The sequence below is a fragment of the Molothrus ater genome, chromosome 13 (genome assembly GCF_012460135.2).
Source record: "Molothrus ater isolate BHLD 08-10-18 breed brown headed cowbird chromosome 13, BPBGC_Mater_1.1, whole genome shotgun sequence".
Classification (NCBI taxonomy): Eukaryota; Metazoa; Chordata; class Aves; order Passeriformes; family Icteridae; genus Molothrus; species Molothrus ater.
In genome coordinates, this window is record NC_050490.2 from 10,501,246 (window position 1) to 10,526,924 (window position 25,679).

Below are 25,679 nucleotides of genomic sequence, written 5' to 3' on the forward strand. Positions count from 1 at the left end.
GAAATGTCTTGTGAGCTGGAGCAGTTTCCATCAGTGACTCTAGAAAACAAGGAGATCTTGGAGCCTAAACAGGGAAGTTTAGAAAACATGGAGATGCCTGTCTCCATGTTCCAAAATACTTCTGATTCCTTGCCCAGGAAGCTGAATTATATCATAGCACCTAGCACAGTAACATTGGTTGGTACTGGCCACATGAAAGGCTCAGACAATTTCTCTATCTTTGCAGGGTGTGTGAGTGATAGGCATGTGAAAGGTTCTGGGAGAAATTAGAACAGTGATATGTCTCCTTTATTGTGCAGAAAGGTGAATACCAAAGTAAATCAATAGATTCCAACAACTCTAAGCTGAACTGAATATTAATAACATCACAGTCTTTTAAGTGCCTTTTTCACACCTGCTCTATGTGTTTTAGCCAGGGTGGGTGATGCCAAAAAGTTATGACAAGATGGAAGGGGTAAGTCCACTGATGTCAGAGCTTGGGATTACAAATTAATGTTGACTCTCACACTCACTGCTGTCCAAACTGGACTCAGAGAACCCCTTTATTGTTTCTCTTATATGAAAAAAATTGTGTGATACAATCTTTAGTTTTACTTGTATGGGCACACCCCAGCCATATATAGAAAAATGTTTGGGGAGGAGTTGCCTATGCAATTAGCTTTACCCCACTCCAGAGCTTGTTAAAACATGCTAATAATGTTGATTAAGTTATCACATGGTGTGGTTGCCTCAGGTTAGAACACATTTCCCTATCAGCATGTATGTTCTTGTGTAGCAGTATTAAATAAATAAAGAAAAGAATTTTAGTAGAAATTGGTGTGCTTTTTAGTAGAATGTATTAGATTATTTAGCTAAAAAAAAAATTACATCTACTAAAGCAGGGTAAAGTAGAAACCATACTTGACAGATATGAAAGGTGTTCTGACTTGCCTACATCAGACATCTAATGTCTCTCTCTTACAATACAGTTTTGCTGAATCCCATAAAAAAACTAGACATGATTATTTTGTGATCATAATAATGAACTGATATACAGTGCTAGTGGATTAAATGCAGACTGCATTGTTCACCTCTATGAAAGATTGTCATTAATATGGAAAGCTTGGCTTTTCTGTAGCACTGCTGCTAACACCACAGTCTTCCTGTTTTATCGGCACACGTCTGTGAGGACATTGTAACATTTTCTATGTCTACCATTACTGCGTAAATGAAAAGCCATAACATGACATCATAAATCCTCGTTAAGAGATACAGACGCTTGTCAACAATGAAAGAGAGGTGTGCTGAAGGTTGGATTTAAGGTTTCCATGCCCTGGGTGACCAGCGGCAGCCCCGAGGTGCTTGGATTTGTTCTCTAGTGCCGCCTTCTGGCTGAGCACGCCCAGAAAAACCAGTCCACAGGTGACAGGAAGAAATGGTTACTGCTTGGAATAATGTCATTTGTATTTTGTACAAAGCTGCATTAGGTAGGTCAAAGGCAAATAATAATGGCTCTGTAATCAGCGTTATAACAGGTATTCCTCTAATTATCTAGTGGGTATTATAATCTCCAAAATAACAGACTGGAATTTTGTCGTTGGTATGTTTTCCTGAAGGATGACGATTATGAGATCCATGCTTCACAGTAGCAGATGTATGACTTGGAACAGCTTTAGGGAGAATGTGAGCACAACCATTTTGCATTGTTGAAGCAAAACTGGGAGAGAAATGTTTCAGGGCCTGGGCTGTCAGCTTCAGTACCAGCCAGTACCTGGGACTGAAGGCCGGAGCCCTCTGAAAGAGCAGCAACAACTGAAGACTATTTTGGAGCTGTCATCCTATCAAGTCCTATTTCTATGATCCCAAAGTGGAGCTTCCTCTGTATTTGCAACTGGTGAGGCCACACCTTAGATACTGAAATCCAGTGCTTAGACCCTTAATTTAAGGACATTTTGGGGCTGGAGCTGGTCCAGAGAAAGGCAATGAAGGTGGTAAGGGACCTGGAACACAAGTCCTGTGAGGAGCAGCTGAAGGAGCTGGGGGTTCAGGCTGGAGGAGGCTCAGGGTGACCTTATCACTCTCTACAACTCCCAGATCCGAGGTTGTGGCCATGTGGAAGGGAGTTGGTCTCTCCCAGGTAACCTCCAAGAACGGGAGGACATAGTTTGGAGTTCCACCAGGGAAGATTTAGGTTGGACATTAAGAATTTCTTCACAGATAGGGTTATTAGACATCGGAACAGGCTGCCCAGGGAGGCAGTGGAGTTACCGTCCCTGGGGGTGTTGAAGGAAAGACTGGACCTGGCACTCAGTGCCGTTGCTCTAAGGTGACATGGCAGCGTTGGGTCACACATTGGACTTATGATCTCTGAGGCCTTCTCCAATCGATTTGATTCCGTGATTATCTCCACAGCTCTGCCTCAGACAGGCAAGGCCAGCCAAGTCCATGCTCAGAGATCGTACCCTCGCCTGGGAGCACAAGCAGAGCTCCAGCAGCCACGCTCCTCCACCACACTGTGCCACAGAGTAACTAGGGACAGCGACCCCTGTCCTTATTCCATAAGCTGCCTCTAGGGAGGCCACCCGGGCCCGCCGAGAGCGCGGGGCCGGCCCTGCCCCCGCCGGGCGGGCAGCGGAACGGAACATGGCGGGGCCCCTCCAGCCCGCGCTTCCCCGCCTTTCCCCGCGGCGGCGCGCATGCGCGCTGTGCGGCGGTGAGGCCGTATCCCTCCGCGCGCCCCTTTTCCCTCGATGTCTGTGTTAATAAGGTAATTCCCGCGCCCATGGTAAGTGCCGGGCGCCCCTCCGGGCCCGCCCGGGGCGCCCCGCGCCGCCTCGCGCCCGCCCGCGCGCCCGCGGCGGGGCAGAGCCGCGCGGAGCCGCGCCACTCCCCTCCGCCCGCCGTGTCCCTCCGCCGGGCGCGGCGCGGACTCTCGTGTGGGGCTCTCGGCCTGCGGAGCCCCGGGTCGGTGCGGCGGCGGCGGCGGCGGCCGGGCCGGCAGCACGGTAAGGGCCCGTCCCCGCGCCCCGTCTCTCCCTCACCCCCCCCGGGCCGGCCAAGCTTTTCCAGGTCAGTCTGCGCCTTTGTATAGGGCCCTGTTACCGGATGTGGAAGTTGATCTCTTCGCTGGTAAAAAATAATTCCACTTCCCCCGGAACCCGGCGCCGCGGCTCCCTCCGCAGCGCCCAGCCCAGCCAGGATTTCCTGTCGGGGAGAGCGGGCGGCCGGCCGGCCTTCCGGGGACCCCGCCGCGCGGGGGGCGCGGGCGGCGCGCTGGGCCCCGGCGGCGGCCTGGGCGGCCCGCGGGGCGCGGGCGAGCGCGACGCGCCCGGCGAGGGACCCGGGAGCTGAGGGGCAGAGCGGGGCTGGGCTCGTCCCGCGGGTTTCTCCGCCGGGCAGCGCGGTGCGGGCCGCGTGGGCATGGTCCCGAGCCCCGCGTGGGCCGGGGGGGCCGGCGGGGCCGCGGCCCGGGCTCGTGAGGCGGCGGGGCTGCGTGCGCGAGCTTGGCGCCAAAGGTGCCCTGGGGAGAGGCGGCTCGGGCGGGAAGGGAGCGGTTTCCCCTCACCCGGAGTCTGTAACTCTTGCTTTGGACTCTTAATAAAGCGTACGATGGGAGCATAAAAGTGGGATACGATGTGTTAGTGCGGATTGTCGTTTTTTTGTTCTGATTTCCCCAAATAGTCGAAGTAGTTTCCGTTGGTTGGACACTGGTGGCACGTCGGTGAAATCCCCTGTAGGAAGTCGTCTGTGGTAGTTCTTCAGGCATTTGTGTATTTTCCTTTAACCTGCTTGCTAAGGTGGCTTTGATTTAACGGCGAATGCTTCATAGTAGAGTTAAACGTGCTCAGAGTTGTGAATGCATACTCTGTAGTTCTTCAGCCTATTTTAAGTTATTCGTTGCTTCTGAATTATTAGTAAGACTGTGCAGTTAGCTGAGTTTTCTGTGCATACGAGTATTTGTAAGGGAACATAACTGTGCCGTGTAAGTAAGGTTAAGAGTATATGTAGCAGATCAACATACTCTAAATAGAGACTCTTGTTCATGACCTACTTTCTTTGCTGAAAACACTTTGTTTTCCAGTTGAATTTTTTTTTAGGCCTGTGTGCCAGACAGAAACTGTCGAGGAAGATTCCTCATGATAAAATGGATGTTGTTGGTAGGAGGTGGATGATTTTGATTTGATGGTATTTTCAAGCTTAATCAACCTGATATAGTCTCCTAAGGCTGTGGTACGGTTCAAAGGCTACATCACAAGCCCTTGGATGCTTCATGTCAATCACAGCTGCTGCAAATTAACCTTTTTGGTATCTAGTGCCAAATTTATTTGTGAAAACTAGATTGTTGGCAGTGCCAGTCGAAATCTTGGTGCCAATGGTTCACCCTTGTTGCATAACACTCTTCAGATGTTACAGATTATGGCCAAATCTGTGCTCTTCTTTGTAAAAAAAGATGTAGAAAAGTCTTTTTATTTGAGTTATTTGAGTTCATTGTTGATTGGTGCTTAAGTTAATGTGTGAGGCTAAGAGGAGGACAGACCTGCATTACTAACAGGCCTGGCTGTCTTTGCCACTAAGCTATTCAACAATGTTTGCTTTTCTCAGATCAGGTATTTTTCATCTGATGCATGTCTGACATGAAGGTCATGTTGCTGTTCAAGCAAACTAGAGAGAATTTAATTACAAATACAACAGTCAGAGGAAAGCGGAAAGCACTGGAATTAAAGCTGACTGCAATTAGCACATTAGTGTAATTTTCACTATCATGATAGAAATGTGGATAGTCTAAGCCTATGATATTTATATTAATATTTGAAGCATTGCTTGTGAAATCATTGTCAAAAGATGTTTGATTCATGTAGGAAACCAGACAGGAACTTTTTGAGTTTATCCATGTAAGTTGCTATAATCACTGGTAATTGATATGTATGTTAAAATTATTCCAAACTGTTCATGAGAGCTAACTACTCTATGCTGAACTTCAAAATATTACTGACCTTGGTATGGACATAAAATTAGCTGGAAATGGCTATTCTGAATTTCTAGCAATACTGTGAGATGTTAAAATCAGTAGGGTGGTAGCATTTTTGAAGGTCAGGTCTGAGGAAGCAGGTTAAATTGTTTTTTTAAGTAGTGGAAAGAAAAAGACATTCTCAAAGGGTGTTATTTTTCCAGATATAATGGATGTAAGAGATGATGGGTCTCCAGCCATCTTCTAAGTGCAATTCTGCCATCTGTCATGAGCAGGGAAAAGTGTTTAATGAGCCTTTAATGGAACTTTGTGATTTCAAATCCTTATCAGAGATACAGCATGTATTGATTCAGATACCTTTGATAAGTTGCACTGCTGCAGTCCATGCTCCTCCAGAGGAAGGATGTCCCTTTTCAGGGACAGCCTTGGGACAAACACTGGGTTGGGAGATCTCCATGCTGCCAGATGTTCTGCAGCAGCTGCTTTGGGCCTGTTGATCTTGACCAGCTGATGCTCAACACTGCAGTGGTAGAAGAGGAGCAGGTGTGGGCTCTTGGGGGCAGGACACCACTCTGAGAGATGCTGCAACATTTTGAGCCAAACTTGATTTTAATTTGGACTGCAGTCTCTGCTGCTCTGTTGTCTGTAGACTGGTGTGGTAGCCAGGCATCCCAAGTTGCCAGGTTTTTAGCTCCACTCGCTTCCCACAGAGCCTATTTCACACATAGTTCCACCTAAACTCCTGTTGAGTGCTCTTCTACACCCTTCTGGTAACAGTGTGATCTTCAGAGTTCTATAGAGGGTATAAAAACCTAAATCTAAGATGGATGCATAGAAGTAGCATAATTTTCCTCTGAACATAAGTAAAATAGCAATAATAATTTGATGTTATTTTTAATTACCAGCTAATTGTGGCATCTGGCTAATGAGACTGTGCAGAATACATTGCAGTAATGTAGAAGTTCGGGAGTTGATTAAATCAGAGAAATCTAAACCCAGCAGAAGCTCTTCCCTATTTACTCAGTTGTAGACAAAACCCTCTTCACACATTTGTGTAGGAGCTCATAGAAGTCTGAAAACATTATCACATTGCCATAAGAGTAACTCCAACAGTCTCAAGTCTTTATTTCAGAGCCAGTGATGTTTTTATTCTCCAAAATGTCCTCATGCAAAGTGTTACACAGCTGTCATGCTAGCAGAGCTTGATGGAAATGACACAGTGAAGAGAACCCTCAAACAGTGTTCAGCAGAGTTGATTTTAGCACTGTGGAGTAGCAGCAGACTGCTCTTTGAAATAGCAATCTCATTTCAATTTTAAATGTATTATTGTATCTTGCTTGTGATAGTATCACTGCACTACTGTGGTGTTGCTGAGTGATCTTGAGAGAGCAGCTGGGAAGGTTTTGTGGGATGGGAGGCTGGGACTCTGCAGACCCTTCTCGCTCTGGCCAGGACTCTGGATGAGTGTAGGGGAGGTTGGGTGCGTTGTCACTGGGGGGTTTCTTGCAGTACCATTCCTTGGAATGGGCTGCCAAGTAGAAATCAGCTTTGGGTTGACTTCAGAAATTTGTGAGTGCTAGTATTCGTTGGTTAAAAGTGACTAAATGTGCATGAGTTTTGTTGGAAATGCCTCTTTGTTTGCTGCTGTTAGTGCATCAGTGATGTGTAATGGGATTTTTATTATTTTAGTTGGACAGTGGAATTTTGTGAGTTTTTTTTCTTTTTTCCACTAGATGGCCCAAGCATGCTTCCAAGTACCCCATGAGAACTGAAACTTGATTCATTTCTCTTGTAACTGAAGTAAAAACTCGACATTGTGAGGCATATACCAACCTGTGTGATGTTTTGTGTTTGTTTAAAATAAAAACACCTTCTATCAACCAAGAGAGCGTTGGTTAATGTTAGGAATACGCAGTAATGAAAGGTTATTTTTTCCTTGATTAGAACATGTTTTATCAAGTTTAGTATCAAGCTGTTTAGTTTTGCATTGAGAAGAGAACTGGTGTGCTTTGATTGACTGTGCTCCACAGTAATTCAGGGAGTTCAGGGAGGCTCTGAAAAGATGTTGATCTGAAGTTTGTCCCTAACATCTCCTGGGACAGAGACTGATATTTTGCAGGCCACCATAATTGATATTTTTTTTGGGGGGTGGCTTAAGTTTTGCTGCATAGGGTTTTCATAACAGCTTTGCAGTTGATTTCAGGAGTGTATAGATGTGGGCAGTGGGCTCTGAACAGGCTGTTAAATGTACAGACTAATTTAATTCAGTTTAACAGACATTAAGTGTAACTTGTTATCGTAGTCTTTTTGGTTAGTGGAGGAAGATGGATATGTACTGAAGGCAGCTCCTCCATGGGGATGGTTGGACACTGGAATGAGGCTGAAGAAGTGGTAGGATGTTCATCCATAGGGAGACATTCAAGACTCAACAGGACTGAGCCCTGGGCCAGCTCTGACTGGGATATTGAACTACGTGATCTTGAGAAGTCTCCTTCAGCCTTAATTATTCAGCAATTCCAAAATGAGATTTTATTGGTTCCTTTGCTCTACTGCTGTTTAAATCAAAAATAAATGGAAAATGGATAGTTGTCTTTCTGAGCTAGTTGTAACCTCCCTATTTTGAATTAACTTCCAGCTTCCCTTTACTTCTGAGGGCCTTGATGTGGTGGTATTAGACCCCCAGAAAAAGGATGTCTGTCTGTGAGCGTACTTTTCCTCCTTGACTTGCAATCCCCACTGGGGAAAAAAAAAGCCATTTAAAGGGAGTGCTCTATTCCTTCATTTCACTGCTGCACTTGCCAAGTGCCATCTCTTGCCTTATGTTTGGTATTATTACTTCTGGTGTCTCTTTTTAACAGGTATGACCAATTTTTTCTTATTCCATTTCTTAGGATATTTCCTAGGTTTTCTCTTTTGCTTTTTTCCTTTATGGAAAAGAGACAGCTGTTGTCCCTTCCTCTGCATCTGACTGTATTCCTTTTTTCCTTCCTTTCCCCATTGTTAGTATTTGTCCTGTCCTGCCACCTTCCTGCTTCTCTTCCCTTTTCTGACTGGAGACAAATCAGTGTGTTCACATGTACCAGAAGGATGGACATAAATGGAGTATTTTGGTGACAGGAATATTGCTGCCTGCAGTCAGTTCTGCAGTCAGTGGTAATCTGCCCTAGTTCACAGCCCTACTGATCTGTGTTCAGTACTGCTTTTGCAGTATTTTGGTCTCCTTTCTAGTTTCTTCCAAAGTCAACAGCTTTCAGTTCATTGAGCAATGTGCCAGTTGAGCCAGGTACAGGGAAATTTCTAAAGATACTGGTTTTGTGATAGATTTGTATGTTCAATGGGATTTATTTCCTAGACTGATACACTCTTCACTTTGTGTAGGACATTGGCTGCATGGCCTCACAACTGCTGTTATTAGTAATACAGGCTTAACTTTGTGACTGGAAACTAAACTGATGAAAGCAATTCCATTTTTAGCATCCTGGTAGTGGAAAACATAGCTATAGGTATACTAAAATGTTAGTAGTAGTATTTCCTGCTTAGTAGCATAAGTTATGGTTTAGTTCTAATTTTTTTTTATCAAACGAATTTAATAGCAAGTATGAAATGGGGCAAGTTTAAAAAGTTGTGTTTCTAGCAAATCTTTGATGCAACAGAAACAGGTGTAATTTGTCTACATATATTCCAAGTATTATATGGAACCTTGGTGTAAAAGGGACGTTATCCAATCATGATGTGAAGGTTTTTCAGCTAGTGTCTCAGTCAGGTCTCAAAACTTTGCACTTCACATGGTTTTAGTAACTGTAGACAGTTAAAGCAGGCAGTAATACTTGTTTTCAGGCAAAGGTTTTATTTCATGTATCTGTTGTATGTAGGACAATAATATGCTTATTGTGTAGTTTTGCACATAGGGATACAGAAATTATATTTTAGGGTGAACAGAAATAGTGATGGGCAAGGTGTCAGAATGGTGTTGTGTTTCATACCTGTCTCAGTGTATTTACATAGTGGTACCCCCTAAATACATTTAAGGCATTTTGGATAAGTGGATATAGTGCCTTTGGGTGCATGACACAGCAGCCATGATGTAGAACTGTTTGAAAGCTGGACCAAGCTGCAGAAGGTTGCAGTATCAGGTGAGAGCTTTGAAACCACCTTCTGCTATAAAAATGTTCATCCAGTTCAGTTTAAATTTCGTTTAACTTTACAGCTGCAGTGGTTACAGCATTGTCATACTGGAATCTTTGCACCAGTATGAGTTCTGGTTGGCTGGCAAAAGTAATTCTAAAACCAAACTGCTTATTGCAATCAATAAAATAAAGCTTGTTCTCATGGCTAAAATATCAACTCCAGTTTCTGAACTTTTCAGAGTAGTTCAGAAATAATAATTAAAAAAAAAAGGAAAGGCAACATGTATGTATTTAAAATAGTGTTAATGTTATTTTGTCTTTATGTTCCTTTATGTTCTTCACTAGATGTCACTAGTAGATTTGGGAAAGAAACTTTTAGAAGCTGCACGAGCAGGTCAAGATGATGAAGTTCGCATTTTGATGGCAAATGGAGCACCTTTTACCACAGACTGGGTAATGAACACTTTTACAGTGGAGAAAGTCAATCTTACTTTTCTCACCTGAAGAAAGAAATACTGTTCTTACAATTCAGTATTTATATTACAGTTCTCTTGGAATTCTGCATTCACATTATCTAATGTCTAATTCAAAATTAAACGTGTCTGTTTCTTCATATGACCTCCTACTGATTTTAGTAACAGACTGTGAATGAGCTCATTCTGGTGACTTTCAAAATGAACTTTGGAATGGTTAATGGGAAAAAGCAGCAATCATCCTCCTAGTTACTGTGTTCATGCACTTAGTATAGTAAGAGGTCTGAATTATGAAAACAGTCCTAACTACCTAATATGTGCAGCTGAGAGTTCCCTGATACAGGGGTACTGAGTTGTCTTTTGGATATGCTGATTTTTGAATAGGTTATAGAGAGGGGTCAGGTCCCCAAAATTCCTAGGGCATTTACAAGCTCTTAAGGGCCTTCATCTGCTTAGTGACCTAACTTCCAAATTAACTCCGTTTTGAGCAGGAGGTAAATTGGACTTAATTGACTTCCAAAGATTCCTGTTGACCAACACTAAAAATGGGGTTAGACCCCTTGAAATGTTACATGTCAAAAAGACAAAAAAAACAGAGTAAAAAGAAAGCAACGACAAACTTCCCTCCCTCATTCATATTGTGTAAAAGCCTCAACAGCTTCTCTCCTTGAGATACAAGGGAGAAGGGTTTTGAAATGGCATCTTGACACCTGCGTTTGGTATCTTCAGAGTAAGAAGAAATGCTTTACCCTGCCATCTGTTAGATCTGCATGTTTTGTGTTCATTACAGCTGGGAACATCTCCACTTCATCTAGCAGCACAATATGGACATTACTCCACCACAGAAGTGTTGCTGCGAGCAGGTGTGAGTCGGGATGCCAGAACCAAAGTGGACAGAACTCCATTACATATGGCAGCATCAGAAGGCCATGCCAGCATAGTAGAAGTCTTACTTAAGGTACAAACTGATGAAACAAGTCTGAAGTGGGGTTATTGCAATGGTTTATGATCAGATATTTGCAATTTGCTTTTAGTCATGAAACCAGCATTGAAATTACATGAATAGTTAAACTGTGTGCATTGGGAACTTTGTTTTCCAATTGAACAGTAATTTATTTTACATTAAAATCATCATGCTTTCAGGTGAATTATTTACTGCTGTTTCAAAATAAGAATACTCCCTAATTTGATACTGTGTTTAGTAATAGATTTTAGAAGTAATATGTACTTTAGGGAATCTGTAATCCTTTTGAGGTAAATAATGTATTTGGTAGATGGATTGGATTACTTTTAAAAATACATAAATGTAAGGTAACAGCGCATTCCTCATGGAGAAAAACAATTTAGGGCTTCATTCTGTGACCAGTGTTATTTAATTGAGATGTAATGACATAATTTATGCAATGATCTTGTTTGTAGCATGGTGCTGATGTCAATGCCAAGGACATGCTCAAAATGACTGCACTTCACTGGGCTACTGAACATCACCACCAAGAAGTTGTAGAACTCTTGATAAAGTATGGAGCAGATGTTCATGCTCAGAGTAAATTTTGCAAAACGGCATTAGATATTGCAGTAGACAATGGAAATGAAGACATTGCAGAAATATTACAGGTAACTTTTAATTCCTCATGTTAAGGGAACTTGCAGCAAAGTACTTGATTACCCGTGTCCTAAACTCAGCTTTTACTGTAGCAGCTGTGACACCATACTTGATAATGCCAAACTCCAGTCTAGTTCATTTCATGAAATGAGATTAATGTTAGTAAACATTACTTGGTCAAAGAACATTTTCACTACCTACAAAGTCAAGGATAAGTATTCTTTATTTTCTTAAGTATGAGTGATATAATACACAGAGGTAGGTGGACTCCTTAAAATTGAGGTGTAAAAAAAAACCTCCCTTCTCTGACAGTATATTCTGACTATCCCCTAGTATTCAGTTAGCTTCATATATGGATATTAATTTCCTAGTTGGACTTCAGACAGGACAGCAGAGATGCCAATTTTTCCAGAATTAGAAAAGCTAAGATTGAATTGTTAGATAATTGATTTTAATGGATAATTCCATGGAAATGTGTGCTCCTTGTTCAATAGTGTTGTTAAAAGCAAAGTAAGTGATAAATCTTACTGAGAAAAGAATGCAAAGCAAATGAAAAATATCATATGCCACTGTATAAATCTGTAGCCTCCCTATGTCTTTAAATGTCTGAACTTCTGGTGTGTTCCTGTAGCCTCCTTCTGATTGCAGAAAGGGTGGAGTAAACAGAAGTTAGTAATAATTCATAGAAAGACACAAAGGCTGCCACGTCCATTTCGTGGCAATCGCAGAGCCGTCAGAGTAGCTTTTCATGATATGTATCTGCCCCAGCAGTCTTGGTTCTTCAGACTTCTCTTTTAGATAAGTGAGCTTGCATATCTGCAAAAGAGCCTTGTCCTCATTGTTTACATAACTGGTAGGGAGAAGTAGTGCTGTTGTTAAACTCTTTCACTCCAATAGATTTTCTGTCTTTAGATTTCAACCAAAAAAAAAAAAGTTTCTTATGTACTTGGAGATAGGACATGATGTATGTGTATTGCATGAGTGCAATGAGGGAGCTCCTCCTTGTTTGTGTGAAGCATGCAAGAATTGTAGCTCTTACACAAGTCAGCAACTCCTTTGTAGCTGCAGTGGGAATGATGTTGTTCCCTTTGTGTCCCAGATTGCAATGCAGAACCAAATCAATACGAACCCCGAGAGTCCGGACACTGTGACGATACACGCAGCCACGCCGCAGTTCATCATCGGGCCTGGAGGGGTGGTCAACCTAACAGGTCTGGTATCTTCTGCAAATACATCCAATAGAACAGGTATTTAGATGCCTAAAGGATAGCATGGGATTTTATACTTTCACTGATTTTCACCATTTAGTGGAAAGGTGTGAGGAAAAGCAGTGGTAAGAAGAGTTACCATATTCCTCGTCAGTGGTTTTTGTGTGTTGTAAATATGTACGTACCTAAAACAACGATCTTCACAGTCGTAAATTATCAGAAATTCTATTTGCTTAACAAACCTCACTTCAGAATAGCACTTTGGTTCAGCAGAATGCTGTTGAAAATGGAGTGTGTGCTAGAAGTTTCAGTGCAATAAAAATAGAAAAAGGGGCTTTGCTGGTTTTAAATTTATCAGCTAATTTTTTTTTCATCCTTCTAGATGAAACAGGAGTGTCTGCTGTACAGTTTGGAAATTCATCAACATCAGTATTAGCTACGTTGGCAGCTTTGGCAGAAGCATCAGCTCCACTGTCTAATTCTTCAGAAACACCAGGTTAGAAAGCTAAGTCATTTAAACTAATTTAATAAATTTAAAGTACATAACTTCAAGTTTCTGTCAGCTCGTGAAGTAGTGCGGTAAATAATGATTCTATGGATTTAGATAAGGATGGAGAGCAAGGAAGGAATAATGACATTTTTTTTTTCCTTTTTATATAGAATAGCTTCTTTTTAGACAAAATCTTCCATTTTCTTTCAAGATTTGAAGAAGTTCTAGCCATGTTTCCCTCCAGAACTAAAACCCAACACTGAGTTTGACACTGAAAGATCAGAGCTGTTTGCCACAGCACCTGGTATTGGCACTTCCAATTGAGACTTTTTTGTGACAGTGGCCTTTCTTACTGCTGAGCCTGTACTTGGAAGCCAAATCAAGTTCAATACAACACCACTTATTCATGTGGGAGTTGCTTTTTTGGTTTCCTGAATAAACACTCTGTGAATATTTAGGCAGTGTTATAGTAATCTCTAAACATAAAGATCTTCAGAAGACAGTGTCTGCAATCATTATTTCAATTACAGAGTGATTTTTCTGTGTATGTTACATTGTAATTAACTTAAAAGATGAAAGCTTCAGAGTTTTAGCTACCTTCTGTCATCTTGAACATCACAACACAGTCTATAGGGTTTTAATTTTATCTCTGCAGATAGAGAACATTTCTAATGTCTGTTATTTAAATCAAAGGCTTTGCTTTTACCATGACAAATTGAAAATAAAATACAGAGCTAGTGTTCTTGAGTTTCCCTGATTGTGGTACCAGTGATCTTGCTCTTTGTCTCAGCATCTTGTTGGATGGTAGCACAGCACCCCATTTGCAGCATAGAGTGCAAGCTGGGCTATGTGCTGTAGCTCTGAATGCAGGCTTTCTTGTCCTGCCTTGATTTGTAGAAGTGATACAGAACTGTGGGAGTTCACTGCTTTATACTCACTATTGAATCATGAATTTGAAATAGTTGAGCTGGAATTTTTCACTTTTACCTATAAAATTATATACATACAAGGTTTATTTTACTTCTTAAGCTTTATCTTTCTTCTTCGAAGGTGTAAAAATGTCAGCTCTGCTGAACTTTTCCTTTAGTCTTGTTTCATACTTTGTATAAGAAATAAAGTTGTTTGAAGTACTCATGGAGTATACAGACAAAACTTAAGATTCTCTAGGGGTCCTTTAGTCTTGAAGACCATTATATTAAGTAGAGAAATCTAAGCTGGGTCCTGACATACAGTGGCAAGGTAGTATTACAAGTTAATTTTTTTTCATTCTGCTATTAGTGTAACTTAGTCCAGCTTGTGTACAATGCAGAAGTTCATTGTGTTGTTAAAAGCAGCTGCTGTTCTTGATGACCTGTTAACACTGACCCCAAAGCATCAATTTTGAGTGAGGTATATCAATATTATTGTATTGAGCAAGGATGGTATTGCATGTAAATGTCAAAATGTGAGTGCTTTATGTTGGCCTGATAAAAGACTCTATTTGAAATATAATACATAGTAAAGTATTCATCGGGGGGGTCAAGTTATGAAAGCCATGGAATGAATGTTTCTTTAGCTGTACCAAAATGCATTTGAAGTTATAAAATTTCATTTATAAATTGACTTAATTCCTTTACTAATCTGTTGCTAGTTGTGGCCACAGAAGAAGTAGTGACTGCAGAATCTGTGGATGGGGCCATTCAGCAAGTGGTCAGTTCTGGAGGGCAGCAGGTTATTACCATAGTTACAGATGGCATTCAGCTGGGCAACCTGCATTCCATTCCAACCAGTGGCATAGGGCAGCCCATCATTGTGACCATGCCAGATGGACAGCAAGGTGAGTGCACACTTGTATGATTCCAGCTTGAGGAACTGTTTTAGCTGTAATAATAACAGTAATAGTAATGACTTTTTAGGTGCAAATAGCTTGGATCATTTTGTGTACATTTATGAATTCTTATATTAGAGAAGGCTCAGACATAAGCCTCTGCAGTTCAGTGGGTTAACATGTCAGCTGAGCCTCTGCTTTAGGACACAGAGTAGAAGAGTTACTAAACTGTGGAGGAAACATGGGACATTTAAGATTGCTTTGCCTTCAGTAAGTTTGATTTTTGCAAACTTGTTACAGAAACTAAATGATGGAGTAAAACAAAAACCTTCTTCTAATTCTTACACTATTGCATTGCTGGAAGTACTGTGGGGAGGTGAGGCTTGGATTTAGAAATCTGATACATGAAGCAATCTCTGCAAGTTCCATGGAGTGTCAGTACACTGACACACTGACCTGACAAGTGTCAGCTCTTACATGCCTGAAGTTTAGAGCAGCACTGGCAGAACCAGTGAAGCCAGAGTGACACAACTTTTTTTTTTTTGGGCTATATGTACTTTGTAGAAGCTGCTAGTGTGATAAGTCCTTTTTTGTGATGTGTATGCTTTGGGTGGTTTCTTTAAAGATCCCCTGGCATTATTTAGATAAAAATTGTCCCTTCTCTGCTTTCTTCATGAGGACTCCCAGTGTGAAGCTTGAAGAGTTGTACACAGGAGGCAAATTATTTGGTTCCCAGGTTGCCTGAGCTAGTACACCTGTTATCATTATAAGTGAGTGGCTGTAGATGGCAACTGAGGTGACAGTTACATTTATTTGTCAGATGGCTGTGTGAGGAATTAGAGTATGACTTTACTGAGAACCCTGATTTTCTTATTCATGGCTAATTACTGGATTTTTAGGTTACTTAATGTGTATTAAAACAAAAGCAAGATTTGTATTTAGCTTTTATTCAAGAAATATTATATAAATGGTCTGCTACAGAAGTTAGAGTTGACAGGCTGGTGACTCTGCTGCAGTTATCTGCCACGTCTGTTTACTCAGAAAAATGGCAGTGATATTCCACAGCTAATTACTGTAGGCTTTAATAATGAGGAATTTTAAAGTTCTTAAGTAGCATACAAGCAACTAAAGTTTTTAGTAGATTTTCACTGAGCTTATCGTGCGGTTTATTATATAGGTGTGTTTTCACAAGCGTTTTTTGCTGTTAATAAAATTACTTAAATAATACAAGTTTTATGTAGTGTAAATATTGTTGGAAATAAGTGTATTTACATGTACAAATACATTTTCAGTTTTAACAGTTCCAGCAACAGACATTGCCGAAGAAACTGTAATAAGTGAAGAGCCGCCAATGAAGAGACAGTGCATTGAGATTGTTGAAAATCGTGTGGAGTCTGCAGAAATAGAAGTAAGGAGTATGTTACGTGATCTGTGTTGAACAGTGTTCAGGACTGAGATCTGGTTATGGTTTTTGTATTGTTCAGGAGGTTAATTTCTGTGTTACCACAGAATGAAGTGTGTGAAATGTTCAACTTGTTCAGTCTCTCCTGTAACTGAAATTCATCTTTTACAAAGTTGTTGTAAAAAGAAAATAGGAGGACTGTTTGCTTGATCCTCTGGTCATGCACGTAAAAGTGACACTTGTTTAGGTATATGAGAACATTTTTTTGTTTTTCTTGAAGATCACTAGCTGGGTTTTCAAATTGGGTGCTGATACATTATCGAGTGACTTGACTCTTTCCACTAGGAGTGAATGAGAGCCCTGTACCCTCATCTTTCTGTTACAGCCACATGCTTCTGATTGTGAGATCATTTTTAGCAATGTTTCCTTTCCATTCATGGTATCTAGATAACTGTTGATGGAAGTGTGAAACAGTAAGATTCTGTGTTTGTTAATTTTTATCTGTGTGGTGTCCCCCACCTTTTTTTTAAATTCTGAAGCAGTTTGTTACTACACAACTTTGCACCATCTGTTTTTTTTAAAACTATACTGCAGAAGACCTAAGAATGTTGAGAGCTCTTTCCTTTTTATATGACAAATGGTTCAGTTTAAAATTGTAGCTTTTTTTATATTAGCCACAAAAGGTCAACCATCTCATTCCTTTTCCTGTTACTTCTAACTGTGCTGACCAGTTTTGGTCAAAAGTTTATGAAAATTGCTGTCTGCTTTGACTAGACTGTAAGTTCTCATTTTGTCAACTCCATGATACTTCATTTATCCAAGGTTGTATTCTCCAACTTCTGTTCATATTATCAAATTGTGCCTAATTGAATACTTTTTGTTGTACAGTATGTGCTATATGTTATCCATGTCTAATAACAATAATTACCACCTCTCATCATTTGCTTTCCATGTCCCTAAGTTGTTGCATCAAATACTTTTGGCCTTTGCAGCTTTGTGGTCATTACAGATTATCCTGACAGTTGAAATTTTCTTGCTGCATTTTTTAAAATGTATGACTGTTAAAATAAAAGCATTTCTTTTGTTCACACTTCTAAAAATCTGCCTGAATTATTCATAAAGGAAATTACATTTCCTTAAGCATTTTAGTAATTCTGTTAAATTAATTTTTAAAAAATCCAGATTGGTTAAGGGATAAATTGATGCGTTCTTAATTACAGATAATTGGTATAAAAATACCAAGAATTCTTTTTAAGGGAATTACCATTTTTATTTATATATGTTAAACATATTTCTCAAATACTGAAAGAAGTAGATTTAGATGAGGTACTTGGTCTTTTACTTTTAAGTGGAAGTTTTGATGACTTTCTTGTCTCTACCTGTTCAACTGGAAATGCACATACAGACCTCTGCCTCTGTGTGAAGGCCTTGTGGTGGTTCACAGGGGTATGGTGCCACCTTACTTTAGTAGCAGTGGATACTGCTGCTAAAGAAGTGCACACAAAATTGGTTCACTTCAAATTTCTTCTTCACAGATAGTAGTAAATATTTAAATTTGGAGTGGGACCCTTCCCCTCATTAAAATATTTTAAAAAATATTTTAGAATGTGGAAATACAGAAAATGTTTGGTTTTTTGCCTCGCTCTAATTCATTCCTTTATTTTATTATGAAGGTTGATTCAAGGCTGAATGCTTTTTTCAGCTGTTTTAAGTTCATTGTGTGTGAACAGTTCACTGTAGTTGTAAAGCTTTTGTAGTTGAAAATCCTCTCATCCATGTGGGGTGACAAACTTTCCTGTGAAAGTATTGTGAAACAACCAAAGCTGTAGTGGTGTTTTTAAATTTTCTATTCTGGGTCTGTTAAGTTAAAACATTTCAGCTCATTTTGTAGATTGACAGCAGTTTTCCTAAGCAGTTTGATATTTTAAACATGGGATGGCAGCAAAAAAACCCTGTCACACAGATACTCTGTTTTTCATTTTCATGCATAATTCATTAACATATATTGATCTTTATTTTCATTCTTTAATTTGACTGTTTCTCCCATGTTCCATGTTTGAAATGTGACATGCATTAGAACCAGGACAATCATTTGATTAGACTAAAAAATAATCATAATTGTGAACTAATTATATTAATGGATTCATACCCTGTGTCCTTGTGTTGTTTAAAAGAGTGGTTGGTTATTTTAGTTATAGGTATTCCTATTGTCAATGAAAAGTTACATGTATGAAGAAAATTCCCTGGTAAAATGGAAGATTTCTTTAGAGCACTGAGCATCCTCTTATTTAATTTTTGTCTGGGTAGGTGATACACAAGGACTCCAGATCTCTAGAACACTTCTGGTTGTGTTCTGAAGAATGTCCCAAGAACACTTTCTGGGTTTGATTGAATTGGTAGATGAGATACAGTCCTCCTCCCTATTCTGGATGTCAAAGTTAGAGAGCCAGTTTTGACCATTGAGTCCACAGTAGATGTGTTGCTCCTCCAGAAGCATTGGGCTCTTGCCACTGCCAAGCCACACAGACCAGTTGGCTTCATCTCCTTAACTCAATCCCAACTTAGTTTGTTGGGACTGTGACAGTCTAAAAACTCCACCTGTTAGCTTCTGGACTAATCCCTGTGCTTTGAACTGCTAGTGTGTCTGGTAGATACTGGTTTTATCTTCTGGCCATGCCTTGGAGGCTTGGGTTTTTTCTTCCATTTTTTCTTATCCTTTCCTTTACATGCTGTACTGCTTTTGGGTATGCAGCTCTAGTTCTCTCTTCTGTGGGAAATACTCTGAAAATATTGTTCAAGGACCTCCCCACCCCCAAATGTTTGCAGTGTGCCCTCACTCCACAGCAGTGATTCCATCCCCAAATGTTTGCAGTGTGCCCTCACTCCCCAGCAGTGATTCCATCCCCAAATGTTTGCAGTGTGCCCTCACTCCACAGCAGTGATTCTATCCCCAAATGTTTGCAGTGTGCACACTCCACAGCAGTGATTCCATCCCCAAATGTTTGCAGTGTGCCCTCACTCCACAGCAGTGATTCCATCCCCAAATGTTTGCACACATTCCATAGCAGGGATAGCCCCTTGCTGTTTGTAATGTACCACAGGACTTCTTGCCAGTGAACTACCAATGGTTCTTATTTCTGTGCAGGCCAGCAGATAGAGCAGCTTTGCTTCTTGACAGTATTAGGTTTTTGATGGTTTTTATGAGACCGGTTCATGGGATAGATAATGCCCAGCTCAGATCCTCCCAGCCTTCAAAAAGGAAAGGCTGCTTTCCACATGTGGAAGGTTCTACTGTTTTGACTAATTCACTGGGAATTGTCTTGTAGCTCTGTTCACCAAGGCTCTAATTCATGAGGCTGTTTTACATAAGCTGTTGGTCCCCTCATACTACAGACAGAACTTTTGGCTGGGCTGATGCTGGAGGATCATTGGTGTGTTTCAGATCCTCTGAGGTGTAGGCTCTGCTGTTCATTTGGCATCTGCCATGTTAGTTGCTACATGAGCAGACCATCTTTAAAGTTGCCTTAAAAGCAGAATCCAAATTTTCAGAGGTGGAAGCTGAACTTCCTTTTCAAATAAGTAGACAAAATCAGATGAGCTCTCATTTTGTCAGCATATGCTCCAAATGAAGCAAACCCTAGCCTGCTGCCTTCAGCTCTTAAAACCCGTTTGAAAATCAAGTTGTACTTACTGGAGTTTGTTCTGTGTTCTAGCTAATCTCTTTATAAGCTGTAAATATTATCTCCTTCACCTGCTGGTTTTGCTGTTAGCAGTGATCTGACCACCTCTGTCATTGTATTTAAGCACATTCAGCTGACATGTGACTGCTCAATGTGACTGTGACAAGTACTGAGAACAGGAGCAAGCAGAAGGGAGGCAGAGTATTTTTCTATTTTTCTTACCATGAGAATATGTGAGTGAAGAAGAATAGGGATGCTCTTAGGAGAGTGTGGGGCCTGAAACTTCTGACAACTGTTAGAGGTATTAAATGGGAATGTGATATGGAACTGCTGGGATGGGAATATGGTGAAAAGACGACTTGCTTTCACTGGACCCTCAGTGTTTTGATAAGTTGTTTCTCTGGGAGATGGCTTGTTTCTCTGGCAACGTTCCTTACTGTTCCTACTTAACTACAGTGGAAAGAATGATTTTTAAAATCCAATACTACCTTACTCATAAAAGTATGATGCACTTCAATGAAATGGTATTTGATTGAATATTTGATCAAAACAAAACTATTTCCTAAGCAAATTGCTTTTTCAATTGGGCTCAGAGCAACATCAGACAAAATGACAGTACTTGCATCACTGGAGATGGAAATGCGTTCTCCTCAGTTCCTAAGGCAGCTTCAGAGGATGTGGCATTTCTTCTGTCATTTTGCTTGGAAACCATTTTATATCCACCCTCAGCAAACTTGTATGCAGGATTTTTGCAGCTGCTTAAGGATTTCTTTACTAGCTGCTTTTAAAAGGAAAAAAAGCTTATCTGGCTAATTGCCTGTTAATTGATAAAGATACAGTGTCCTTGGGGATGTGGTTCGACCTCTGGATTGCAGAGTATCAGTCCCTGTTTGGAAACAGTTAAGTTTATGCTTTGGTCAGTGGGCAGCTGACATGACACTCTCCAGTGCAGATGGCTGATAGGTAACAGCTTGTCATTTTACTGTTTGATTAGATATACAACAGCAAGGGACAAGCCTGTTAGATGGAATGATTGGGGAAATGTTCATATATTCTGTTAGTTTTTAATCACCACACTTCTGCTTTTTTCATTTAGCTCTTTTTTGGTGAAGATTTGCATGGTACCTTTGCAGCTCAGTAGACTGGGGTTTAGTGTCTCCACACTTGCAGCCCTGTGTGGGGAGTTGGCTGCTTGATAATTGGGGTCGAATTTGCACAGCAGCATTCATACAGGTTTGCCCGAGTGAGAACTGAACAGCTTCTCCATGATACCCTAACACTTGAACTGCATGTAAAGGAAAAGTATTTGCCATTTTAGCTTGTATTTGATACTTATTTGACAAAATATTGCTGGTTCTGTTTCTAATAGGAAAGAGAAACTCTTCAGAAACAGCTGGATGAGGCAAACAGAGAAGCACAAAAATATCGTCAGCAGCTTCTAAAGAAGGAACAAGAAGCAGAGGCCTATCGGCAGAAGTTAGAGGCAATGAACCGCCTCCAGACTAATAAAGAAGCTGTTTAATAAAAAATGAACACACTGCAAAGCCTGTTACTTTCAAAAACCTGCAGTACAATCTTGAACTGTACACTATATAGGTACAGCCATGGGATTTCATGATAGAGAAGATGCTACAAGTTGATAACTGGACTTAAGCCGTGAGCTCTGATTGATTTCTTGTAACATAAAAACTCTGAATTTAGAAATTGTGAAAAGTATTTAAAATTAAATACTGTAAATAGTTGGTTTTTTTACAGTTTCAAAATGAGTTGATAAATCTTTTTGAAGGGATCCAGAAACATGAAAAGCCAATGTTTTTGTGAAATTTTTGATTTTAGTATGAATCTAACTTCTGAAAAACAGAACAGTTTTAAGGGTGATGTTGATTTAAGCTGACAATTTGAAATTTGATTATGTGACAAAATTAATTAACAGTTATTTCTACACGATAACAGCTCAACTTCTCTGAATAAGACATTTCCAGGTGGAAATCTTTGTACAGCTTTAAGTAGTTGTCTCAGATTCTCTGAAAACCATTTTTGGTTTTTTTTTTATTTTAGGTGGTGAAATTTTTATATTTAATTTCAGATATATCCAAGTAGATTTACATGTATATGAAGCTAATATTTTTTAAACTTTTCAGTTTGTACATATGCTGCATGTTTTTATAATTTCTACACATACACCTTGCATAGGTATTTTTCAGCAAAGATGAGAAAAATTATGAGAAAAATGTTTAGCCTATAGGTCATTTGAAGTAAGCTAGCAGCCAGTTTTATTGTGGATGGTATATTTCTTGGAAGAATGTAATTTGTAATTAAGGAGAACAAAAAAGTATCTTAAATTACATATTAAGAGGCAAAATTTGGTAGTGGAGGCGTCGAAACTTCACTTTGTGTGTCTTACGATTTTCCTGTACAAACATTTTAAAGTTCAGTAATGAATAGAAAGGAATGTCTCCACTGGAACACAAATAGTAGCTATTTTAGACTATCCCTATTGGTCTCTCTTCCCCAATAGCCTTGAAATGACTTCAGTGATACATTTTTTTTAACGGACTTTTGCATTTTAATTACGCAATTGGACGAGTAATTTTTTTTATGTTGTAGTGATGCTCTTCCTAGCCAGCATCATTGTTCCTCACTGTGATACTGTGTTTGTGTGTGTCTGTGCAGTGATCTATTATGCTTAAAATTTATATGGCACGTTACATCTTCAGAGCATTGTAAAATCTTTTAAAGAACCCTTACTGCTCTGCCTGAGGCAGGTAAGTGAGTGTTATTGTCTCAATTTTATAACTGGTTTAAGTGCAACATGAGGGAGTGAAATGACTGGCTTACCACCACGTGAACCTGTGGTCACCTGGGAATGGATCTCAGGAGTTCCTGGCTTCTAGTCCTGTGCTTAGACTGAGCTGCCTTAAGATTGTTCAGTGCTGTGTTACATTAAATTTTGAACTACTGTGCAGATCCGTTTTTTGTAAGATAAAACTCTTTGTGCTTTGCTTTGTTGTTCCATGTTCACTGCTTTTATGGAATTGTTTATATAAACTTAAGCAAAAAGTCTGGTTTATCTATACTGTACACGGAAGAATTACCCTTAAAACTGTACTCTGGCCTACTTTTTCTATTTTACAATTAAATATCTTTTCCACATATATAAAGTGTAGAATCAGTTCAATTGGTTTGTGTGTGAATGAGAAGGTCAAAGCTGTTCTGTGTTAGACATCTGGAAAAACATGAAAAAATAGTTTTGGGTATAAAATGGCTTTAAATGGTAGGGGGGACGAATGGGAAAAGAATTGCATTGTACCGTACAAAACTTTGTCAAACCGGTCAAAATCTGACTTGGGTTTATAGATTTGGCAGTTAGGAAAAATTCTTAGTATATTTGTATTGTTATATGTTTGGTAAATTTGATTTTGATTGGCAAATTCAAACTAAAAATAATCAAAAGAAATGGGAAATCTATGGTGATGAGTTTTAGAAGAATTGTTTTCAAGGACATCATCATGTTAGTACTAGGACTTGAAGCAAATCTTGTGCAGTGGTTAACTGGAAATTGCTCTATTTTAGGGATTATTTCAGGAACTATCCATTATGTCATTAGCAGATTGAGGAACCAGTTAACCAAGGGAAATGTGCTGCTTAGGCATTGCTGCAGTGAATTATGTTGTGATGAAAATAATGTTTGTGTCCTCACATCCCACAAATTTAACAACAGTGTAATCTCAGTGATTTCTTAATAATGATAAGAGTGGCACTGTTTGAGTGGTGATAGTGGCAACATCCAAGTGGAGAGTTTCCCACGGTTGTGACAGCAGATGTTGGCAGCAAACAATGAAATGAACCTTTTCTATTAATTCTGTTTCCTGTGAGCAAATATTCTATTCCTCATTGTCCATAAGAAAACCCTTCTGAGTGCAGTGTAGCTATAACAAAACCTTATTTATCACCAGCAATATTTACCTTGCCTGTAATCCATTATCAGCTATTTTATTTTAGTTCTGAACAGGACCTGCTGTTTGTTCTCTTCTGCACAGAACAAGAGATGAACCCAATGAAGCCGTCACCTGTGAGCTCAAGTGTAGGGTATATGTTACATTAAATATTTCTTATATAGTTTAGCTCTGAAAACATTGTTAAAAATATTGTTCCTTATTTGCTGTTCCAAATTAAAAATATAAATGTAATTAGCTACCATCTGTTTCTTTGAAACATATTTCAAAGAAATTAATCACTTGTAATGAGCTAAAATCAGGGGTTTTGAGGACTTTGGGCTCATTTTGACTTGGTCCTGTGCTTGATGCCTGTCCCTTCTTAGCTTGTTCCCCTTTGTGGGATCATTTACAGTGCTGCCAAGATGTTCATAAATTCCCATTAAGCTCGTTGACAGCTTGTTACTTTTTTCCTAATGTTTCCAGAGCAATATGAGATAAAACAAATATGCATATAGTAGTTTTTTGCACTTTTCTCAATGCCTTTTTATCAATTTGGGGTTTTTTATTTCAGTCAGTACATTAATCTGATGTGTGTGTATCAGAGCATCTTTCTCATATCTATAAAACAGTTCCTTCTCAAGTATCTATTTGCAGCAGAAGCTAGAAAAGGTTCCACACTGTTCTGTAGACAGTGTGTGTGAGAACAATGTAAAAACTTTCTAGAACTATGTAAGTGGTTGTGCTGCATTACAGTCCCTGGGGCAGAGAATCAAAGCTGCTCTGGCAGGCAGTTCTCTCCTGTGACAGAACAGCAAAACTGCTGGGAGGTACCAGACACAGGGTCTGACTAGCCTGGCATCCTGTCTCCAGCAGTGCCAGCCCCAGGCAGGAGCCTAAGGTATAGCAAAAATAGGCAAGAATTTATTGTATGGGAAATAATTTCCCTTTCTGGTGCTTCATGGACAAGTCCTACCTCTTGTCTTTTCCCAGGGCTGCCTGGTGCAGTGTGGAGCAAGTGAAGATGGATAAGGATTCAACATTGAGCAGTGTCAAAGACTGTGCTGCCACAGAGAGGTCAGGATGTGTTTTCAGGTCCTAAAACTGGAACAAGAGGCAATCTGTAAGGCTGTTCTTTCAACCTGAGAATGATCCAAGTGGAGGACTTGGAGGAATTCTGGAGAGACAAGACTAAATCCCAGTGCTTATGCATATCATACAGGAGAAAAGAAAGCAGTGAGGGAAGAGGTGTCTTTTCCCAGCTCAGTGGTCTAGGGTGATATCCCTGGAGGAACATCACCCTGCTTAGCATAACCTGCTCTGCTCTGCTCTGATCTGAAGGGCAGGACATCCACAGAGGATCGCTGCTGCTTCACATTGTAGTTCTGAAACTGGCAAGAGCTGTGAAGCCTTTCCTTTTAGCAGCATGGACTGACAGGATAAGGACTGAACACTTGTGGGAATGTAGGTATACTCTCTTTTTGGGAAAATAAAAGAGTTCTCAAAACAATTCTTAGGAAAAGTTCCTGTCTCCCATATCAAATCTGTTCTGTGCTGGTACCTTGTTTTCATGGCTACTGCTAGCACAGTAGCCGGCTATGCTGGTCTAATATCTGCTAGCTTTTATTTGGTTTTGAAAGCTCTTGAACTTTTTCTCTCCCATAAGTCTCATGTTAATATGCCTTATATTCATGGCATGGATTACTGTGAGGCTTCTGAAAAATTGATTGAAAATGGGAAAGTGCAGAGGCAGCTCCTCTTAGTGATACACTATCTTACACATCAAAAGAGCACAGATGAGAACATGAGAGATTGTAAAAACCCTCAGCTGGGAGGAGTTAGATAAACACCAATGACCTGCCTGTTAAACCTTTTCCAGAATGTGTGAGTCTGAGAGATAAAGGGAGCTATAAAGGGGGAAGCAGCTAGCAGGGCACCACCAAACTGACCACAGCTCCCAAAAGGTTGTGGCCCAGGTTTGAAGAGGTGCATTCCTAAGGAATCAC

General features: G+C 40.2%; 1 protein-coding gene across 4 annotated transcripts; it reads left to right on the top strand.

Moving 5' to 3' along the window:
* Nucleotides 1-2,724: 2,724 nt before the first annotated feature.
* On the top strand, nt 2,725-22,916 carry GABPB1 (GA binding protein transcription factor subunit beta 1). 4 transcript variants are annotated; one of them, XM_036389807.1, is made up of 9 exons: nt 2,725-2,746; nt 9,421-9,528; nt 10,339-10,506; nt 10,968-11,162; nt 12,251-12,362; nt 12,742-12,855; nt 14,480-14,665; nt 15,949-16,064; nt 21,108-22,916. In XM_036389807.1, the coding sequence occupies exons 2-9, from the start codon at nt 9,421-9,423 to the stop codon at nt 21,258-21,260; spliced, it is 1,152 nt and encodes a 383-aa protein (XP_036245700.1). In that variant the 5' UTR covers nt 2,725-2,746; the 3' UTR covers nt 21,261-22,916. The 4 variants fall into 4 exon arrangements, with proteins under 4 accessions (XP_036245700.1, XP_036245698.1, XP_036245702.1 ...); XM_036389805.2 differs by lacking the exon at nt 2,725-2,746 and adding an exon at nt 2,911-2,984; XM_036389806.2 differs by lacking the exon at nt 2,725-2,746 and adding an exon at nt 4,538-9,081.
* The last annotated feature ends 2,763 nt before the right edge of the window (nt 22,917-25,679 follow it).

Bases quoted from the DNA above. Each gene is read 5' to 3' on its own strand.
- GABPB1 (XM_036389807.1), top strand. From the start codon at position 9,421: ATGTCACTAGTAGATTTGGGAAAGAAACTTTTAGAAGCTGCACGAGCA. The intron at 9,529-10,338 runs GTAATGAACACT...TGTTCATTACAG, and splicing joins CACCTTTTACCACAGACTGG to CTGGGAACATCTCCACTTCA. The intron at 16,065-21,107 runs GTAAGGAGTATG...TGTTTCTAATAG, and splicing joins TGGAGTCTGCAGAAATAGAA to GAAAGAGAAACTCTTCAGAA.